Consider the following 22,228-nt stretch of genomic DNA (forward strand, 5'->3'; position numbering starts at 1 on the left):
AGGTATCAGTTTTGAATTTCTAGTAAGAAAAATAAAAATATTGTTTCTAGGCAAAATTTTTTGTGAGACGATCTCACGAGTCGTATTTTGTGAGACATATTTTTTATTTGGGTCATTCATGAAAAAATATTAGTTTTTATTTTGGTGTGTAGGATAGGATAACTAATTGGATTGATGACAAAACTTAAGGTAATGATATATAATTGGATTCTCAATCCTCTCAAAACAATGAGATGTCTTTTCACCCAAATAGTTTTTTTTATCATGACCTTCTTGATTAACTGGACCAATAAAAAATGAGACAAACATGAGTTTAACAATCTATCATTTGCTTATCACTCATACCAAACATACTCTTAGTTTTACTTTTTATTGTGAATATTGATAGGGTTGATACGTCTTATAAATAAAAATTTGTGAGATCGGTTTATAAAAGATATGCTCTTGTTTCCATCCACTGAATGTAATAAGTTGATTGATTAATATTTTACTTATTTAAATACCTGCCAGAATCCGACAAGATAATGGAGGGGCCGCGGGCTGTGTATTCATAAATTCAATTAACTTATTTTGTCCACATAAATACACTAGTTTATTTTCATTGAAATTTTTTTCCCACCTAATCACAATGCAAATCAATAGTCGGAAGCCATTAACTGATTATTAAAATATATCAACAGGCAAGGTGCACACTTTTTGTGGAAAATTAAACAAAAAATGTTTAGTAAAGTTAAAAAAGTTGTAATTTTGTATTTAAAATTATTGAATTCGAATACTTGGACAATTTTATGTTTTCAAATTACGATATTATCCATGAGTTTTTTAAATTCGATATAATATTGTGAAAATTGTTATATAATGAAACATATTTCTAATAATCAAGGAGACAAAGTAATCTTCTTGATATCAAATTGTATAACCATCGTGGAGTAGTTCTTTTGTGAGACGGTCTCAAGAATTTTTATATGTGAGACATGTCAATTCTACCGATATTCAAAATTTGATGCAAGTTGTATTTTCATGGATGACTCAAATAAGTTATCTGTCTCACAAAATATGACCGTGAGATCATCTCACACAAGTTTTTGTCATCATCGTGACATTACTTGTAGAATTAAATAGTTATTATAAATATCTAATTTTTTTTATTAATAAACTCCATTAAATTTATGCTTATTACTTTATGACCTCCGAATTAATCTTCTTAAATATTGATAATCCGCAGGAGAAATTCTAAATGGGCCCACACGTAAATATGGGCAAAAATTTACATCCCACCCCATGTGACAACTGTATCCCATTTCACACACACACACACAGTTTCCTCCTCCTCCTATGCAAGAAGAAATCACACCCCACTTCTCCCCGAATTCTCACCTTTCGTACTTCCCGATCCTGCGTAAAAACACGTACACTGCTTTTTTTTTTTTATTTCCTTTTCTCCTTTCTTGAAAAGATAGAACTCTAGCGACTGATCGAGGGAAAGGTGAAAAGAATCTCAGAATAGTGAATACAATGAAGATTTTTGATGGAATGTGAGATTCTGAGCCAGACCCAATAATTTTCTTCAAACCCATTTCACTCTCTGGGAATAATGGCCTCGAGAACGCTTATATTCGCTGTGTTTTCGGTTTTAGCCGCCGTTGGCCGCTCGCAGTCACCTGATGCGGCGGTTATGCAAGACCTCAAGAGGAGCCTCAATTCACCTAGCCAGCTCGGTTGGGTCGACTCGGACCCCTGTAGTTGGAAGAACGTGCAATGTTCCGCGGATAAACGGGTGACCCGGATCCAGATCGGGAATCAGAATCTTGAAGGGTCTCTTCCTTCTAACCTCAATAAACTGGCGTCTTTGCAGGTGTTTGAAGTTATGAAAAACCATCTCACTGGCCCGCTGCCGAGTTTTGCAGGGTTGAGCTCGCTTCAGAGCCTTTTGCTGAGCAACAACAATTTCTCTTCGATTCCCTCAGATTTTTTTAATGGTCTGAACTCGTTGCAAGATGTTTTCTTGGAATACAATCCCTTAGACTCGTGGGTTATCCCTGAAAGTATCAAGGCTGCGTCTACTTTGCAAACTTTTTCAGCCACGGGTACCAATCTTTCTGGATTCTTGCCTGATTTTTTTGGGCCTGATACGTTTCCGAGCTTAGTGGATTTGCGTTTAGCGTTTAATTATCTAGAGGGCCCGTTGCCATCTACTTTTTCTGGCTCTTCCATACAGAGACTGTGGCTCAATAGTCAGAAGGGTAGTGCTAGATTGAACGGTTCGGTGGATATTTTACAAAATATGACTCAGTTAACTGAGGTTTGGTTGCATGGAAATTTATTTTCGGGGCCATTACCGGATTTCATTGGCTTAAATCAGTTACAGAACTTGAGTTTACGGGATAATAGTTTGACCGGGCCCGTGCCTGATTCTTTGGTTGGATTGAAGTCATTGGTGATGGTGAATTTAACGAACAACAAGTTACAAGGGAAGACTCCGAGCTTCAGTGACACGGTACTGGTGGATATGAGGGCTGGTAGTAACAGTTTTTGTTCACCTGATCCGGGTGTGAAATGCGATCCACGAGTTGATACGCTTCTCAACGTGGTTAAGGATTTTGGGTATCCTGTTCAATTTGCTGGGGTTTGGGAAGGGAATGACCCATGTGCTTCTTGGAAGGGGATTACTTGTAGCAATGGGAAGATCACCGTGGTGAATTTTCATCGAATGAATCTAAGAGGAACCATTTCTCCTAATTTTTCACAAATCACAACTTTGCAGAGACTGATTCTGTCTGATAACTTTTTGACAGGTGTTATTCCCAATGAATTGACGAACCTTCCCGATCTTACAGTGTTGGATGTTTCAGATAATCAAATTTATGGGCCAGTACCAATTTTTAAGAGTGGTGTATCGGTCAACACTAATGGAAACTTGAATATTGGGAAGAATGCTCCGCCTCCACCACAGGGTGGGAGTGGAAATTCTCCTGGATCCCCTTCAGATGATGATGGAAGATCGAGATCGAATGGCAGTGGGAATATATCAACTGGGGTGGTTGTAGGATCGGTTGTTGGTGGTGTTTGTGCCCTTGTCTTTGCCGGAGCATTGGTTTTTTGCCTTTATCGAACCAAACGAAAGCGATCCGGTATAGTACAGTCACCTCATACCATGGTTATACATCCTCGTGACTCTGGCTCCGAAGATGCTGTTAAGATTACTATTGCCGGTTCAAGCGTTAATGGTGGGATGAGTGAGACTCAGAGTCATGTGAGCAGTGGGCCTAGAGACATTCACATTGTTGAGACAGGTAACATGGTGATTTCTATCCAAGTTCTGAGAAATGTGACAAACAACTTTAGTGAACAAAATATGCTAGGCAGAGGTGGATTTGGAACGGTTTATAAAGGGGAGTTGCATGACGGGACAAAGATTGCGGTAAAGAGGATGGAATCTGGAGTGATGAGCGAAAAGGGTTTAGATGAGTTCAAGTCTGAGATCGCTGTTCTTACAAAAGTCAGGCACAGGCATCTGGTTGAACTTTTGGGATATTGCTTAGATGGAAACGAGAGGCTGCTTGTCTATGAATACATGCCACAGGGGACACTTAGTAGGTTTCTTTTTAACTGGAAGGAAGAAGGGTTGAAACCTCTGGAATGGACGAAAAGGCTGGCTATTGCATTGGATGTTGCCAGGGGTGTCGAATATTTGCATGGTTTAGCTCAACAGAGTTTTATTCATAGGGATCTTAAACCATCGAACATTCTTCTTGGAGATGATATGAGGGCTAAAGTTGCAGATTTTGGGCTTGTTCGCCTCGCCCCTGACGGTAAAGCTTCAATTGCTACTAGATTGGCTGGAACTTTTGGCTATCTTGCACCGGAATATGCAGGTATATATATATACACCCCCCACCCTATTTGCAAGAGCTTTATTTGTTTGATATAAAAATCGTGATAATTGTTTCACGGAAGTTCCTTGATTTACTCCGTCAAATTTTAGCTGTCGTCAAGAAGTTCCTTGATTGCATTGACATGATTATTTTCAAGTATAAATGATTAGCACGTCTTTTTAATCTTGAAGAGATTGGCACGGCCCACCCATTTTTCTTTTGTTCTTCACGCTCCTTCCTTTGAAGAGATTCCGAAGTTGATATGAAATTTTTACTCTTAATTTTCTACTTGCATGTGGGTCTTGTGAACTTGGTCAACAATACCTGGAACCAAACCTGCTAATGAGACATGTTTCATGCTCTTTCTTTCACATATAAAAAGAACATTGAATCTAGCTTTGTTGAATCTGAAGATTTGACATTCGTTCGACCTATGGGGCAACGGACATTTTATATGCGGTTGTTTCCTTGCTTGCTTTCCTCATCTGAATGTGGTTTCTTTGCATAATTGAATAGTAACCGGCAGAGTGAGTACCAAAATCGACGTATTCAGCTTTGGAGTGATTCTAATGGAACTTATCACCGGAAGAAAAGCCTTAGACGAGTCTTACCCAGACGACAGCCAGCATCTAGTGCCATGGTTCCGCAGAATGCTCATCAACAAAGACACCTTCCGAAAATCCATCGATCCTACTATTGACCTCAGTGAAGAAACTCTCTCTAGCATCAGCACTGTGGCAGAGCTGGCCGGCCACTGCTCTTCGAGAGAACCACATCAACGTCCTGATATGAGCCATTCGGTGAACGTGCTGTCGTCTCTCGCGGAACTCTGGAAACCATCTGAACCAGCTGATCCAGATGATGTATATGGGATTGATTATGATATGACCTTACCTCAAGCAGTCAAGAAATGGCAGGCTCTTGAGGGAACGAATTCCATGGATGGCTCTTCTTCTTACTTTGGTAGCAACGATAATACTCAGACGAGCATACCGACTCGGCCATCTGGGTTTGCTGACTCGTTCACATCAGCCGATGGACGTTGAGACTAGGCCGAGGTTGGAGTTTTTCTTGTGTATTCTGTCTTCTAGCAAGTTGCTTTGCCTGTGTGCACGAATGGTGCTCGGGTGATTAAAATTTCAAGTGGTTAATCTTAATTTAGAGAAGTTTCAAACCACCCCTGTTCTCTTTGAACGATTTCCTCAATCTCAGAGATAGTTTTAGTTAGATTTTATTTGTTTCGGGAGGTTGTTATTAAACTCTATTTCATCCCAACCATGATCCATGTCTACCATTGCGTTGCGCATATAATTAATTTTATGGTCTCTCTGTCAATTTATGATATTTCTCTGCCCCCTATTATTGTTATCTTCGGAAAAAAAATTTTCTCTTCAATTTATATATAAACAAATCAATATTTTTAAATTTATTTTTATAAAAAATTTTGATCTACTAGATTATTTCAAAGTAACTTTATGATACAAAAAGATTTATTTCATGGATGCTTTCCTTGGCCCCATCTCAAAATTAATGGAAGTTTGGGCCATTTCACTGATGTACACTTGAATGTTTGTTAGTAAGGACCACCGAATATTTAATGTCAATCAGTTAATGTTTCCCAACCAAATAAGTTGGTCTTTGATTGAATCGATTCATTCTGCCCTATAACCATTTCCCTCAAACACGGTTTTCAGAAACTGAATCGTCCCATTCATTAACACGTTCGATTTCAACTTCCCTGATTTGCTGTTATTTCTCGGTTTAAATTGTTTGCTCTTTTTCTTCTTTTTTTTTTTGGGCTGGTAATAAGTTTCCTCCGCTTTCGTCTAGAAGATTGAAGGGTGTGCTATTCGCAAACTAAGTGTTTGTAAAAATGTCATACTTAAGTCCTCAAAAGAAAGAATTAGAATTATACTCGTGATTGATTCATTATTTTCCCAACATTCGTATATTATGATGGGTTTGAGGATATACGTTTTTGGGTATGAGTACGGGGGTTCATGGATTTTTGAAATCCTCGCTGCAAATCAGTGTAGGTATAGGGATGATATCCTCATTTTCGGACTCACATCGATGATAATAATAATTTAATTTTTCCTAACAATTAACAAATCAAAAAAAGAAATTCTAAAATCATAACCATCTAATATAGTTCATGATCCCAAAAAAATAATAATAAAAAAATATAGTCCATGATCCAACCCGTCATCCCATGATAATAATGTGGTTTCATCTTTGTTGTTTATTAAACCATGCATTATTAATGTTTATATTGTTTAAAAAATAATAATATTCATATACGCAAGTGGGTTGTTGTATCAATATTGTTTAAGTAAATTTGAAAACATTTTTTTTTTCAAACTCAAATAGTTATATTTGAAGCGGTGATGAGGACGAGGATGTAGATTTAATCTTCGTGAGGTAGGAAATAATGAATGGGGATGACAAAATCACCCGTCTCATTACCATTTCTAGAATAATTATTATTATTTACAAAAAAATAACTACTATATGATTTTTATAGTCTAATTATTTCATTTTTTTTTGGTAATTATCATAACAAAAAGATCTTATATATACCAAGCTCACCAATAGTTTTAAGATCCAATGTATTATTTTATCCAAACACTTTAATCACTTTTGTTCAAATAAAACCTCACATCTTATAACTCTTAAAACAATATAAAATATGCAAGAATTTATAAATTATTTTAAATAATTTAGTCAATCACCATCTAAATTGTTTATTTGATTTATACATATAGGTATAATTTGATACATAAGATAAGAGAGGGATTGATAAATAATCCTATCTATCCCACGTTTGGTACCTTTTTAGAAAGCCAATGATAATATCATGGACCCGTGATAAATAATTTTATACAGAGATAAAATATCCCTTTTATGAGATGTGATCATTTTAATCAATTTATTTCATCCTACCCATGTGGGCATTGTCCCATGATAAGATGGATGACCAAGATTTGCCCATGCATATATAGGATCCACTTTTTTTTTGAAATTGTATGTGTGGCAAGATCATACCCGTTGAAGTGAGGGTAGTGCCCACATAGGTAGGATTTCATTAACAATTTTAATCTAATGATAAAAATACCACAAATGACTTAATTGTTCTCAATATATAAAAATCATAAACCCTATTGTTCTCTCATTTCACTTGTAGGTAGAAATTAAAATCAAATAAATATTTTTATTTATTTTTATATATTATATAATATGATAATTATATAAAAATGAACTCGAGATAATTATATAAATGATTTGTATAAATCTCAATAAAATTATTAGTGTCAGTCGATTAACCTTAAAAATTTATATTTGACTTGACTCAAAAAATTAAAGGCTCAATTATCATATTATAATATATAAAATTAGGTAAAAAAATAAATCATGCAAGCACTGTCGGCATATGAATAGATAAAAAATATGAACTCAAGCAACAACTTTGAAATTATAATATTTATTATGATAAAGTTAATTTTGTTATTACAATCTAATAGATAAATTTAATCACTTTTATTAAAATCATACCAAATATTAAATATAATATCCTACATCTTATTTATCATTAATTTATCCTTATAGATACTGTTTGGTATGCTAGATAAAAGTGGGATGAGAACAAATTTTTAATAATCCCATGTTTTTCTCAATTTTGTGGTAACCAACTATCATCTCATGGCCCGTGATACTACTACATATGACTACATATAGGTTAGATGAAAAATCACTCCAAGCTTAAGGGATGTGAGGTGGATTAACGTTATATCTCTGCAATTTGACAAATATACCTTTCTCCTCAACAAAAGAAAACACTACTCCACGTGAGAGGCATTTGTGCAATTGACAAGGGTATTTAAGAGATTATGTAATAATAAACACAATAATCCTACAAAATTTAAAACATACCAAACAACATATTATTCATCATTATATATTACTCATTCATATCTCATCATGTTTTTATCACACTTCTATTCATCTTTCATACATCTTTATCATACTTGTATATCACATGTTTATCTTATCTTGTATACCAAACTATGCTATATAATATAAAGATATAGCAAATAGTTCAATGAGTAATTGAATAGACCGACCCGGATTAAAACCCGGAGCGGGCATCCGAACCTTCCCCTGCCCCATTGACAACAGTTTCTGCATATAAACACAAGTCAGAGAGTTTCAAAGTATGGAAACACGTTTTTCCGTTTTGTCCCTGGAGTCTTCACACGCCACCGCATACGGAGTCGGTCAGTCCCGCGGACCCATTGACGGATTCGGGTCAAAACCTTTGATTCAACCGTATTATTATATTCTATTTTATGTTTTTTTCCCGACTTACCAAATATTCAATGGTCAATATTCAAATCTCTTCCCAACAATTTTCCTCATGCACACACTCACAAAGCCGGTGTTGAACGTTTCTTGATTTTATAAAACTATTATTCCTATGTTTTGAAATTCGTACCAAAAACCCATAAAGCATATGCGACATATGTTAATACTTTATATGTATATATACCGTCTCAAGTTCCCGAGAAAGAAGCAAAACCCAACGAACAAACTTATTACATATCTATTCTTGATCAATATATACCCGTTTGTTTTCAATCTTTATCTTGTTTTATATAGTTTCGATCCATTTCACTTCGTGCTTTACGAATGATTTCAACATGGAGAAGGAGAATATCTGCACGTCGTGCAGCAAAGAAGCAAAGTTTGGAGGAGGAAGATAATGCTAACATGGAGCTAGCAATACCGAGCCATTTTCGTTGCCCAATTTCACTCGACTTGATGAAAGATCCAGTGACGTTATCAACTGGGATAACATACGATAGGGAGAGCATCGAGACGTGGATCGAGGCGGGTAATGTTACATGTCCCATCACTAAGAGGGTCTTGAGAGATCTTGAGCCTATACCTAATCATGCCATAAGGAAAATCATTCAAGATTGGTGTGTGGAGAATAGGTCTTATGGGGTGGAAAGGATTCCAACTCCTAGAATTCCTATAACTTCCCATGAAGTTTTGGAGATTCTCACAAAAATCGAGGATGCAATACGAAGAAATGATGACGAATCTTGCCTAGGTTTGGTGTCAATGATCAAGTCTTTGGCTAAAGAAAGTGATAGAAACAAGAGATGTATTGTCTCGAACAAGGCGGGCAGGGTTTTATCTGCTGCATTTGAGGCCTTATCCAAGAGGGATTCGATCAATGAACACGTTGCATTATATGAAGAAATCTTGTCCATGTTGACGATATCATTACCGTCGCCTCTTGATGAGGAGACAAAGACGAATATGTCCACAAGTGAATCCTTACATTCCATCGTGTGGTTCTTGAGATTTGGGAGTTTGCCTGGTCAAAGAAATGCGGTATTAGTCTTAAAAGTAATACTTTCTCGCAATGATCAAGAAATGGTTGAGGATTTGGTCAAGATTGAAGGGCTTTTAGATGCATTAGTGAAGTTGATCAAAGAGCCGATTTGCCCCACCACAACAAAAGCAAGCCTGTTAGCAATGTACTATATAATAACATCATCTCAGCTGAATTCAGACGAGAAAGCTATCATATCAAGATTTCTTGAAATGGGGATGGTTCAAAATCTTCTCGAGATTCTCGTGGATTCTGAAAGAAGCATATGTGAGAAGGCTTTAGGTGTCTTGGATGGGATTTGTAGTCATAGGGAAGGGAGAAACAAGGTGTGTGAAAATGTTCTAGCCGTGCCACTTTTGGTGAAGAAATTGTTACGCGTTTCGGATTTGGCTACAGACTTTTCCGTTTCAATTCTATGGAGATTGGGAAAGGAAGATGAAGATGGAGAAGGGACTGTTGCGCTTGAAGCACTTCAAGTAGGCGCTTTCCAGAAGTTGCTGTTGCTTTTGCAGGTTGGTTGCAAGGAAACAACAAAGGAGAAGGTGACCGAGCTTTTGAAGATATTGAATCTACATAGAAATAGCGTGGAATGTATAGATTCTTTTGATTTCAAGAATCTCAAAAGGCCATTTTGATGACAAATCTTAATGGCTGATCGATTGAAACAATTTTATTGCTTATTCTTAATTCAAAAATAAATAAATATATATATATGTATTACAATATATATAGATTTATTTTGAGATTTTGACGTATCTAAGAAAATCCGAAGGACACTTGATAAATGAAAATTTAATGACAGAAAATAGTTAGGACTGGGTCAGAAACTTGTGTAGATTTTTGAAGATGTTTGTTTGATGCTTATTTTATTTACTTATCTTATTTGTTTAATTAATTTCAGCCGTGGGAAATATATTGGTATTTATTTCACTTCATTGTGGTATTTATCATATGTGTTTAATGGATTTATTTTACTTATTTCTTACAAATCTAGGTGTTTTAAAAGATTAATATATCACTTCATAAAAGAATTAACAGAAACTTTGCTCTAAAGAATTTGCAAATACAAGGCAGAAGTCGCTGTTTGTTGAGTTTTCAACATTCTTTATCATCGAATTCATCTGTTTGGAGGCCATTATTGGTTTCAGCTCGAAGATTAAGTAAATGTTATCCGATTTCTTTTAATTTAACTCTGCAACCAGATTAGATAATTTGGGTCCAAAATATATTCAAACATGCTCGAACTCGACTTTTGGATTGTTAAATTTCGAATACGGATCAAATAATGTATACCATCTTCCTTGAAAAGGTCACAAGGTTAGATAAATTCATTTGCACCCTCGACCTAAACCAAGTCCAAGAATATTTCAAGTTGCTAACCAATGTCAAAGCCTGCCCACCGTATCCTGTAAGTTACAAAACAACAGACACCCTAAAAACTTAATCAACATAGCCACAAGAACTCACCATTCAAACTAAATACACGCTGTCTAAAACTGCAAAACCAGCTGCAACGCCGCCCTCGTTTGAAGATGAGACCTTCGTTCGCATCAAGTAACCACAATGCTCGTTCACGATCACCTTATCCTTGTTCCTGTAAAAATTTTCAAGTCATATAATCATTCGATTGTTTTTTTTCTGTAGACATCATTGCTAGATTTCTCACCTTACATACGCTGCATACACCCCAAGTTCTGATACAACGTTATCGTTAAAAGAAACGCCTTCTCGCATTAGAATTGCAGGAGAAATGGCTGGAAAAATCCTCTGCATAAGAATATAGGATGCTTTTTCCTCATCGCCGACCTTCTCCATTCTTTCGAGTGCCAACTTCAAATCATCTCCATATATATTGTTGCCTAAATGGAAAAGTTGAAAATACGCCGATGATTATAGCAATAATTTGCATTAGTCTTAATAACAAGTCTGAACTCGGACCTCCTCCTTCCCGTTGGGGCTTCATGACGTAAGATCCAGGTCTCTCGATTGCATCCTTGATAATGTTTGAGTCTTCTAGACTCCACAACCCAGCAAAGCATTTTCTTACTTTAGCAATGTCCTCTTTGTTTTCAAGAAACCTGCTAGGAAAACAGAGAAACTAATCTGAGAACGCATTGAAGGTACAAGTTGCAAAAATTTGAGCACACTCACAAAATCATTGTGAACCCTTTCTCACCCTCGATTCAAAATACAAGGTCACAGCTTGAACAAACTTGAAAATCAAAAGAAAACGACATAATTCATATCGAGTAACAAAAACCTTCACTATTAATATATTTACTGATATTTTGCATTTACAAAACTGTTAAAGATGAATCACCGTTCGAGTATATTGGGTTTTGCCAACTCTTGTTGAATCTTCTTGGTGCCAGCCAAATGATAAGAAATTGAAGGACATTTGACTGCCGATGATTTTTCCATCAGTAAACGAGCTTTCCATTCCTACACGAGAACTTTAAATCAGGCGAACAGAATAAAAACTGGCAAGTTCACTCATTCTAAAGGGGAAACACAAAGCAAAAAACAAGATGACCCACTGATTCTGAAGGATAATCAGTTGGAGCATAGCCAGCTCTAAAGTAAACCACTGCCACAGATTCACCATCCCTACAAGTGTAGCTATAAAGGTTCAAGCAGACAAGCCACCAACTTTGAGGTAATATTGAAGTCTCATTTAACGCTTACACAATAAGTGTTCCATCTGGCAGAAGCTTTCCTTGTGCATCAATCTCAGCCAATGTCTTTCTAATGCTTCTAACATGATATGTATTATCTAGCTAAGGATATATCTCCAGAAGAAATCTCACGAAAAAATAAAAAAAAGAGAGGATGATAATACATAAAAATGTTGTAAACGGCAGTATTTACGGTACGGAAATGGATATCTTTCCCTTAATACCGTGCAAAGCCAATGTTGATCATACATGTTCCGTTCTTCAGTTTGAACCACGACCATAACTACAGCACTGAATAGCATGTTAATTAAGATGGTGACAAGAAAATTCAGGGAGAGAAACAGCATATTATAAGTTAACTAACCTAGGGTTATTATACTCGATCCAAGCTTTAACCATTGCCTCGGCAAACTGACCAACCGCATCGTTTTGTGGAATCCTTCCGGGATCTAACACAAGGTGCTGTTTGAACTGATGAAGCAGGCTCCTAAAAATAACAATACCCCTCTTTATATTCATCTAATTTTAATGGTGAATAATTTGTGGTTTATTGATAACCCAGACAACGAACTAAAGATACAAGGGCAATATTTTCCAATACAAAATGGGCAATAATCGATCAGTGAAGCTGCTACCCTCCACATTCTCCTCCCATCTTTCCTATTACTGCACCCAACCTTTTTCTCGAGAAACGGAAACCTTTATTTTTATAAAAGAATCCAAAAGTTGCAAACTGACAAACTATATGCACTTTAGTGCTATAAATTCGCTACAACAAAAACTGACAACAGTTTGTTTAATAGCCATCAGAATCTAAGATGACATAGAAACCACCACAGGACTGTAGAGGATCCAAATTGTCCTAAACTTTCAATTATTACAAAGATTTCACTCTTTACATTATACATAATAGGTCTTATTATTTTCTGTTCATCACCACATTTTAGACGTCTACATAAAATTACACGGAAATAATAAATAAAGTCCTATTGGAAGAAACACGTTTAGAGGATAAAAATAAAAACTTGTGTGCCATATTCTAGTTCAACAAAGAACCGACAAAATGGTAAGCATTACTTTAGACAGCCTTGGGCTTACTTAAATGGAATTAAATCGCCTCACGAGTAATGTTTTAGATGCAATAATCGTTAATATGAATAACATAATGGAAAAGAACAAGCCATAAAATATGAATGATATGATGGAAAATGACGATTCATAAATAAAATAAGAATATTATTTGATACAAATGAAAGAAATAAGAAAATATCCTGAATAACCTGTGAAGTTCACTAACAAGACAGCTCAGTCCAGGAAAGGAAGATGAAATTGTGTTGAGCTCTATTTGGAGCAGTAAATTTGTTTGCTCATCCAGCATATAGTCTGAGCGATGTAGTCCTAAGCGTATATCCTAAATATAAAGTATCTAAAAATCAGCACCCTTTCCTACAAAATAGAGAAAAATACTATCTACTTCACTTAAGGTCAGCAAGAGATCTCATCAAAATTAGTTTAGAGATTGCAATAAGATACACAAATATAGTTGAGATGTGTGTTATGAATATTTTAATAATGTACAAGGAAAAGATAATTAAAGATAACCATTAAAAGAAGAGGAAAATGTCAAAAAGAATAATAGAAACATTGATAGCCCTGAAAGCCTAACAATCATTCTTCCCAAGAGTGTTTAGCCACTTCAAGTATGAGTACCAAATTATGCAATTTGAATATAACATGAATTCAAATATTAGTTTCTGTTCACCCAATCTAAGTTGAGGATAGACATTTTCATTCACTTTATGTTCTAATAGTACTTCCACGCACCAGGGGCTTCATTGCTTAATGTCCCAATGGTGGCATCATCGATAAGGAAATATAGGTTCTAAAAAATTTAAATATGCCTATTACTCGAATGAGAAAGGAAAAAATTAGGTAGTTTCTAAATCTGCGACGCAAAAAAATAACATTTGGGCAACTAATCAGTAACCATTTTAACTATTTTACAAAATAACTATTTGAACTAAATCAAAAGAAATTACAATTAAAATAGCAGAAAGAACTTGAATGAACTGAAAATTTTAATTTACAATCGTTAATAGAGTAATTCTTGCCAACTGACTATATGTCAAAGAAGAATAACCCCAACCGTGTTGGATTAATTTCTACTCTCTACTTTTTGAATAGAACAATTTACCTCAATCTTCTTTTCCACAAAATTTGCAATCTAAAACAGTAACATTATTCTAAAACAAGTATCATTATAAGTTATAATAAACCTAGTTCAATTGGTTTCGAACGAAGTAAATCCAAACAAGAAGATACCTCTATCTTGTTGCTGTCTAACATCATGGCATGAATATCCAGAAGTTTAGATGTAAAAGCATCCACTTGTTTGGTTCTAGAATAGAAGGTGAGCAATGCAATTATTGCAGAGAAAAAAAAAATAGAAAAGGAACAAGGAATCGTATAAAAGATCAAATTTTGCATTACTTGATTCAACCAAAACTTAACAAAGGTATGGTTATGGTCAATTAGGACACTCAATCACTTAAACATTAAAGCAAACCACACACTAAATATGCATTTGAGTCATCCATCAGTTTACGCTAAATGGTGAATGAATGGATGGATATGCAGATGTGTGTTTGGCTTAGAGCAGGAATGCTTCAACCTAGAGAGCGAATCCTGTAGGAATTTCCCATCCAAGCTTACACGGTCAATGAGTTCGTTGAAAATCGGAGCAACTTCACAAGCTTGTTTCCAACAGCTTTCAGGAAATGGCAGAGGCAGCAAGGATATTGGAGCATGAACCAGGCCGACCCCTGGAACTCTTCCTGATCTCTGCAAGTTCATAAATATTATAACTAAAACCAACTAATGATTCAGCTGAGGATCAACAATAAAAAACGTTTCCACGTTGAGTCTCGGACATCAAAGAGAAATTTTGTCAAAAATATAAAGCGACATTGAACTAAATCAGCTAAAAATACCAGGCATCAAATGATTAAACTTTACACCTAAAAGCAAAACGATCAGATACTAGCCTCACAATTCACTGCAAAAATTTCACCAAAAGACTATGGGAAAATCAGAAGAATAACAATGAAAATAAGTTAGAATATCACCTATCTTTGCTCGGATCAATAGCAATTAATGACAGTATAAACAATTTAAAACATAAAGACAGAACTTCTTGGAATTCAAGGAAACAAAAAAGGATAATGCCAAAAAAGGAGAAAAAAATTATACTGTCAGCCCTTTACTCTTTTTCAACCTGCGAATTCCTGTCACCAACAAGAAGCCCACGAAGAGAACTCCAGACCAGAGCATCATAAGCCATTTCCTGAACCAACTTCGAGTCAATTTTGTGAGGATCAAAGATTGGTTTTTTATTCATAATCTCTTCACTTCGGCCGCATTTCAATGGAGTTACTGATGAAGGCAAACACTTCGCCATGGAAATATTAAAGGGTTCTACGAAATGAACTTGAAAAAATCCGATCTTGTGTTTGGAAAGATGAGGCAGTTTTGATTTATGATGAAGAAGAGCGATAGGTGAGGATATTGTGATATCTGAAAGCATGAAGAAAGCGAAGTCGACGTTCTTAATTCACGGCCTTCTCTTGTTCACTTTATTGGATGCGAAGGATGAACTTTGGTGTGTACCTCATTTTACTTTGGCCGCCGCTGTGGCAGTCTTTGTATTTTTCTATTTATGTATTCATAATAAAAAATAATATATATATTTTTTTTTATATAGATGATTCAAATAAAAGATCTGTCTTATAAATATGACCGATAAATTACAAATTTTTGACTTTTTCGTATTGAATGGAAAATTTTCATTAATTAAGTTTGAATGATATTAATATTAAATCGATAGTATATCCATTTAAAATATTCTTAATTAAATTTATCTAAACCAGTAAAACACTCACAATACTGTCTATTTTTTTTATTAAAAAAATCAATAAGAATCCAACAAATCATCCTAGTTATACTCATGGTGTCCATCTATTAAATTTGGAAGACTCAAATATAGATAGATATCTATGTTTTAGTCGTGGATGAATTTGTTATAATTTGATATCGAACTTGATATTTTGTCAAAATCTGGAATCTTGGGTAGACATTGGGGTATAAGAATAAAATTATTTGGTACTACCTTAATTACTTTTACTGAGAATTAAATTCATTGCTATTTGGGTACACGTATTTGCTCGTGACATGGGCATCCATGCCAAGAACGATAATAAAAGAGTGTGGATTAACACCATGCTTAGAGTCAAGAAGTATTCCATTACAAAGATTCATAAAATAAAGGAAAACTCAATCCCCAAGACCAAATAAAATTTTCGATCATGTTATTTTTCATCAAAGTCCCCAAGAGTGGATAGGGGTATTTGGGCAAGACCCATGCATGGAAAAGAGTTCTGTGGCTGATAAAAAGGATTTGGAGTCTATAGAACAACATAGGGGTTGTACACTTCCATTTGCCAATTGTTCCTTGAATCCATGCATGAATTAGTACTACTGATGGATGCTTCCAAAAGATCTTAATTCCCAATTATCAGCATCACTTGTACTGATTTCATCTTCCCATTTTCTCAAGGGCTCCAGTTCTAGCTACATCTTTCTCCACTTGATCAACAAACAACCGTTTTTCTCGTCTGGATACAGCTTTCTTTTCGCTAGAATCGTCGGTGAAGCTCAATGGGGATTGCATGTTGGACGTGAGAGTTGAGACATTAGAAGAAGACGATTGATTAGTGAAGGACCGCATCCCATTGAGAAATGTTTCGAGTGCTTGTATCTGGATTTCTGGTTCGTTCAATTAAAAGGTATTCATAGGATCCACAATATCCCATAGACTTGCAGAAATCATGATGTTTGGGCAGTTTTCGGCTCGAAATGATGCATTCTTGAAGATTCCAAAGGCTGCTAAGGTAACCGGATCATATTCCGACTTTTGAAAGTGGTGTAACACACAAAACTATCCCTGATTATGTGCTCTATGGGTGAAGCTGCACCCGTGGGATGACAGTCGATGCAACGGTCCATCAGACTGGAGTTGAGAAAGTGGTGTAACACATAAAACTATCATGCTCTTTTATTAGATTTTTTTTTTTGAGCAGTTTTAATTTTTATGTAGGGTATAATTAAAAATATTACTGTAACATTTTTTAAAAATTAAATTTTAGCGATATTGATATTAATAATTTCTAATATACGATAAATATTCAACATTATAATATTTACTGAAACATTCTCTTTTACAATATTAAAAATTTATTGTCACAACTAACAAACTGCTTATATTATGAATTTATCATGTTCATTTAATATGATAATAATTGTTTCTAAAAAAATAATAATAATTTAATAAAATCCAATTCTTTAGTCAACACGATACATATCAATAATGGATGGCTCGACGACTTCTAACTCATGTATAAACTTTTAAAATAATGTCTATTATATATAGTAAATATATATTTAATTAATTTTAAGTTTTTTGCATAATAAATTTTTATGGAAATCAAATATATGTTTAATAATAATAATTATTTTCATATAATAATTGAACATTTTTTTTTTTTTTTGTGTTTTTAACTTTATTTTTAGATTTGGTTTATGATGGTGATAGATTTATGAAATTATCCTCTTTATTTAACGTGTTAATAAATGTTTAATGGTGTATAAAAATAATGACATAATAGAATTTAAATCTTTATTCAACGCATTACGTAATTAATTAATAATTGAGGGCTTCATGACTTTAATGAATTTTAATAAATTGGGTAAACGGAATTTTTCGTAATAAATAAATATATTTTAATGGTTCTATTTTTGTGCGCACTAGATATTTATGAAAAATAAATATATGCATAAATAATTTATTGATAAAATATGGATAATATATACATCCAATAGAAAATGATTTACAAATTTTATAATATCTTTATATGTATTTTCTTGGGTCCCATAAAAAAAAATCAAGTACTTCAAATTTATTTATTTATTTTAAAAAAAATCCAGCCCCTTTAAGACGACACAAGTACGAGGACTAGTCGACATGGGAAGCCTATCAGAACTTGTTGACAAAAACTGACCCAAAGCCTCGAACCGTGGTTTATTTCATCCTATCCGTGGTCATTGTCCTCATGATAGGATGAATGAACAAGATTTATCTATATATATATATAGACTTCATTTTTTTTTACCCATGTGGTCATTGTCCTCGTGATAGGATGAATGAACAAGATTTGCCCATACATATATAGGCTCCACTTTTTTTTTAAAATTATATGTATAATAAGATCTTACCCGTTGAAATGAAGTGAAAGCAATACCTACGTAGATAAGATCTCGTTACCCTCGAACCGTTGACCCCTGCAGGCTGCTTGAGCCAGTCCCGTTTGGTCTCCATATCACACCGAAAAGGGAAAAAAAAAACACTGTTTCGAAAGAAGAAATCTCCAAAAAACTTGGTCCCTCTTCTTCGAATTTTGAAAGCCAGCCGTCTCATTTGTGAAAGCTTGCTTGCTTGCGTTTCAAATGATCCATCTTCAATGAGATCTTCAATCATGTCTTCCCAATTCTACTCCTTTTTTCTCCTCTTCCTTTCGTTTTTCCACTTCTCTTCTTCCCAAGTTCCGCCAAAAAAAATCTCATCGTTTTCTGTTTCTGACTCCCCATGGCTTCCAACCCAAAACCAAATCCTAATCTCCCCGAATTCCTCCTTCGCCGCTGGTTTTCTACCTCTCCCCAGCTCCCAAAACCTCTACACTTTCTCAGTATGGTTCTACAACGTCTCACAAGACGCCGTCGTTTGGTCGGCTAATATCTTTTCTCCTGTGTCCGCTTCAGGTTCTTTGCTCATCTCTTCCTCCCTTGAGCTGCGGCTGGTGAATTCGTCAACTGATAGGGGGAACTCCTGGCCCTTTCGGGCTGTGGACCGTGTAAATGGGAGTGGGCTTTCGTTGCTTTCTACCGGTAATCTTCTTTATGGTGATTTTCAAAGTTTTGATTTCCCTTCTGATACGATTCTTCCTGGACAAAACATTAACGGAACTGTTCTTACATCCAAAAATGGTAAGTTCATGTTTGATTCGAGGAAGCTCTTTTTGGTGAGTACTAATGATACTTACTGGATTAATCTTGGTAATTTTTCTTTTCAAAGTTTGAATGAGTATGGAATTTTGACATATGGTCAGAATTCTATTTATTATGCAATGGATTTTGGGGTGAAAATGTTAAGAAAATTGAGTCTTGATGATGATGGAAATCTTAGGCTCAGTAGTTTTGACTTCGGGTCAAGACAATGGATTTTAGGGTGGCAAGCTGTGTTTCAGTTGTGTACAGTTCATGGCACATGTGGTGAAAACTCTATATGTATGTATGATGCGTCAAATCTCTCAACTTCTTGTGTTTGCCCCCCTGGATTCAAGAAAGCAGCGCATGACTCGTGCGAACGAAAAATTTCTATCAAGGAAACTGGAAGGACCAAGTTTTTGAGATTGGATTTTGTAAATTTCACAGGAGGGTTGAATCAGAGTAACATCATGACCACAAATTTTTCGACATGTGAAGCCAGTTGTCTAGCTATTCCGAATTGTCTTGGATTCATGTTTAAGTATGATGGAACAAATTATTGTGTTTTACAACTAGATAAGATGATTGATGGATACTGGTCACCAGGGACGGAGACCTCCATGTTCTTGAGAGTCGACGAGTCTGAAACTGATGTATCTAACTTCACTGGCATGACCGATTTGATGGAGGTTATTTGTCCGGAGAGAATAAGCCTTCCTCTACCTCCGACTGGGTCCAAGACCAACACTAGGAATATATTGATTATATGCACTCTATTTGCAGCTGAGCTTATCAGTGGGGTGTTTTTCTTCTGGACATTTTTGCAAAAGTACATCAAGTATAGAGACATGGCTAGGACATTTGGCCTTGAAGTTATGCCTTCCGGTGGACCGAAGAGGTTTAGCTATGCTGAACTTAAAGATGCCACTAATAACTTTTCAACAGAGATTGGGAAAGGTGGCTTTGGTATCGTTTACATGGGAAAGTTAAGTGATGGTCGGGTCGTAGCTGTCAAGCGTTTGCATAATAGTACTGGTGGTGATGCCGAATTTTGGGCTGAGGTTACGATTATTTCTCGAATGCACCACCTTAACTTGGTTAGATTGTGGGGTTTTTGTGCCGAAAAGGGTACGAAAATATTGGTATACGAGCATGTGCCAAATGGGCCGTTGAGTGACTTCCTGTTCCAAGAGGTTGAGGTCGAATCTTCAGAGATGGATCAAGAAACAATTCCTATCGTTGGCTCAAAAAAGAAACCGATCCTTGATTGGAATATTCGGTACAGGATCGCTCTTGGGGTGGCTAGAGCCATAGCATACTTGCATGAAGAATGCTTAGAGTGGGTTCTACACTGTGATATCAAACCCGAGAACATACTCCTAGGGGATGATTTCTGCCCCAAGGTTTCGGATTTTGGGCTAGCCAAGTTGAAGCAGAAAGAGGACATGGTGAGTGTATCAAGACTGCGTGGAACCCGGGGGTACATAGCACCAGAATGGACACAGCCCGGACCAATTTCTTCAAAAGCAGATGTTTACAGCTTCGGATTAGTCCTCCTGGAAATAGTGAGTGGTTCAAGAAACTTCGAGCAACTTGATTTGAAGGTTGAGAGTCACCAATGGTTCTTGCCCGGATGGGCGTTTGACAAGGTTTTCAAGGAGGTGAACGTGGACGACCTTTTGGACCATCGGATCAAGCAGAGCTACGACTCTCGAGCTCATTTTGATATCGTCAATCGCATGGTGAAGACAGCGATTTGGTGCCTTCAGGACAGGCCTGATATGAGGCCATCGATGGGGAAGGTGGCCAAGATGCTCGAGGGGACTATCGAGATCACTGAACCAAAGAAGCCAGTAATATTTTATATATAAGTTTAATAAATGAATTTCTTGTGGTGCGGTTGTTTCTAAAGCATCTGCATGTGAAAATTTTGAAAAGTTAAGTTAGAGTAATAATTTATCCCGCTGTAATATATGATAAGTACCTTGTAATTTATCCAGCTATATAATATATATGATAACAATTTTTAGCATAATTAATGGTCAACTATACTTGATCCTACTTTCCGTCACTGTCCAGCTCCACAAAAAATAGAATGCCTCGAGCGGCAGAACGTAATAATAATAATGAACACATATTTGTTTTGCCATGTATCACAAGATATATACATACATAAAACTATATCTGATAGAGGCATCACAATAAATAAAGAAGCCACAGTCAAATGGAGGGAGCAGAGGAGGAATTAGAAAGAAGAAGCAAATTCTTGAACAGTTTGATTCAGAAGAAAAAAAGGCATTAATCAGAAACAGCAAAATGCTTGCATGGATATACGCCTGAGGGCTTCGGACATGCCCGTGTCTTTGCAAGATCACGCCTTTAAAACAGCAAGAAATAGTCTTGATTCCATGCCTTCAGGAAAGCCTGATAGCAAACGCCTCGCCCTTGTGCACAAGAAGGTGATATATACGCTTTTCTTTTTCCTTGCTGATGGGTTCAAAAATTGATGGCATAATTTTTTCGTTTCCTTGCGCTCAGAGTGCATATATTTTTCACATCACACCAAGTCTATTTTTGCAGCTCCATGTACCATCTTGAACAAGCTTGTCAGCAGAAGGAATCATCACAGCAGTAAAATTCCTCACACAAACAAATCCCAATCTAAACAGCCTCAGAATCAATGGCATCTATGGCATCAAGAAACAAGAACTTGAAACTCTTCATGAGCTAATCAACCCAAACCTTAAATCCCAAACAAACCGATCCAAGATCTTTTGTCACAAGAAACTCCCCACCCTTTCACACCAAGATCCTTATCATACAATCGATGCGGAAGTCTGCCCAATATGCGATGAAGTCAGAATGGTTTTCGACTGCCCACGAGTCTGTGGGAAGAAATGTAGGGGTTGTGATGTTTGCATTCCGAGATGCAAAGAATGTGGAGTTTGCTTCAACTGTATTGACGAACTCGAAGAAGCAGCTTGTGTAGATTCCTTGTGCTTGGATTGTTGGCTCAAGCTTCCAAAATGCTGTTTTTGTAATAAGCCATATTGTAACGAACATGCTGGCTTACAGCGGAGGCTTGCGGGTTCTGAAGGATTTGTATGTGATTCTTGCCATTCGAATTACATCTTGTAAGAGAGTAAAAGAAACTCTGTCAGGACATCATCTTTTTTTCCCCT

The 22,228-nt window shown here is 35.9% G+C and overlaps 4 protein-coding genes across 5 annotated transcripts; 3 read left to right on the forward strand and 1 right to left on the reverse strand.

The window, feature by feature from the left end:
• Positions 1-1,305: 1,305 nt before the first annotated feature.
• On the forward strand, positions 1,306-5,217 carry LOC140841956 (receptor protein kinase TMK1-like). The gene is made up of 2 exons (XM_073209716.1): positions 1,306-3,875; positions 4,392-5,217. The coding sequence occupies exons 1-2, from the start codon at positions 1,595-1,597 to the stop codon at positions 4,919-4,921; spliced, it is 2,811 nt and encodes a 936-aa protein (XP_073065817.1). The 5' UTR covers positions 1,306-1,594; the 3' UTR covers positions 4,922-5,217.
• A 3,034-nt stretch (positions 5,218-8,251) lies between these two features.
• On the forward strand, positions 8,252-9,981 carry LOC140842005 (U-box domain-containing protein 21-like). The gene has a single exon (XM_073209795.1). It carries the CDS (start codon positions 8,562-8,564, stop codon positions 9,909-9,911), a length of 1,350 nt encoding a protein of 449 aa, XP_073065896.1. The 5' UTR covers positions 8,252-8,561; the 3' UTR covers positions 9,912-9,981.
• Positions 9,982-10,539: 558 nt separating this feature from the next.
• LOC140841983 (glutathione synthetase, chloroplastic-like) lies at positions 10,540-15,643 on the reverse strand. Of its 2 annotated transcripts, none has more exons than XM_073209767.1 (12): positions 15,226-15,643; positions 14,623-14,792; positions 14,274-14,349; positions 13,232-13,362; positions 12,316-12,438; positions 12,157-12,242; positions 11,962-12,037; positions 11,814-11,883; positions 11,597-11,718; positions 11,215-11,354; positions 10,943-11,135; positions 10,540-10,870 (listed from the first exon to the last, which is right to left on the reverse strand). In XM_073209767.1, the coding sequence occupies exons 1-12, from the start codon at positions 15,532-15,534 to the stop codon at positions 10,747-10,749; spliced, it is 1,620 nt and encodes a 539-aa protein (XP_073065868.1). In that variant the 5' UTR covers positions 15,535-15,643; the 3' UTR covers positions 10,540-10,746. The 2 variants fall into 2 exon arrangements, with proteins under 2 accessions (XP_073065868.1, XP_073065859.1); XM_073209758.1 differs by having other exon boundaries at positions 11,962-12,030; positions 12,150-12,242.
• Positions 15,644-18,384: 2,741 nt separating this feature from the next.
• LOC140841963 (G-type lectin S-receptor-like serine/threonine-protein kinase At1g34300) lies at positions 18,385-21,077 on the forward strand. The gene has a single exon (XM_073209729.1). The coding sequence runs from the start codon at positions 18,524-18,526 to the stop codon at positions 20,915-20,917; it is 2,394 nt and encodes a 797-aa protein (XP_073065830.1). The 5' UTR covers positions 18,385-18,523; the 3' UTR covers positions 20,918-21,077.
• The last annotated feature ends 1,151 nt before the right edge of the window (positions 21,078-22,228 follow it).

This window comes from Primulina eburnea, chromosome 1 (genome assembly GCF_022965805.1).
Source record: "Primulina eburnea isolate SZY01 chromosome 1, ASM2296580v1, whole genome shotgun sequence".
Taxonomy (NCBI): domain Eukaryota; kingdom Viridiplantae; phylum Streptophyta; class Magnoliopsida; order Lamiales; family Gesneriaceae; genus Primulina; species Primulina eburnea.

Excerpts from the sequence above, each read along its gene's own strand:
- LOC140841956 (XM_073209716.1), top strand. The coding sequence starts at position 1,595 with ATGGCCTCGAGAACGCTTATATTCGCTGTGTTTTCGGTTTTAGCCGCC. Across the intron at positions 3,876-4,391 it reads TCTTGCACCGGAATATGCAG|TAACCGGCAGAGTGAGTACC; the intron begins GTATATATATAT and ends ATAATTGAATAG.
- LOC140842005 (XM_073209795.1), top strand. The coding sequence starts at position 8,562 with ATGATTTCAACATGGAGAAGGAGAATATCTGCACGTCGTGCAGCAAAG.
- LOC140841983 (XM_073209767.1), bottom strand. The coding sequence starts at position 15,534 with ATGCTTTCAGATATCACAATATCCTCACCTATCGCTCTTCTTCATCAT. Across the intron at positions 12,038-12,156 it reads GGTATTAAGGGAAAGATATC|ATGTTAGAAGCATTAGAAAG; the intron begins CATTTCCGTACC and ends ATAATACATATC. Across the intron at positions 10,871-10,942 it reads GTGTATGCAGCGTATGTAAG|GAACAAGGATAAGGTGATCG; the intron begins GTGAGAAATCTA and ends AAATTTTTACAG.
- LOC140841963 (XM_073209729.1), top strand. The coding sequence starts at position 18,524 with ATGAGATCTTCAATCATGTCTTCCCAATTCTACTCCTTTTTTCTCCTC.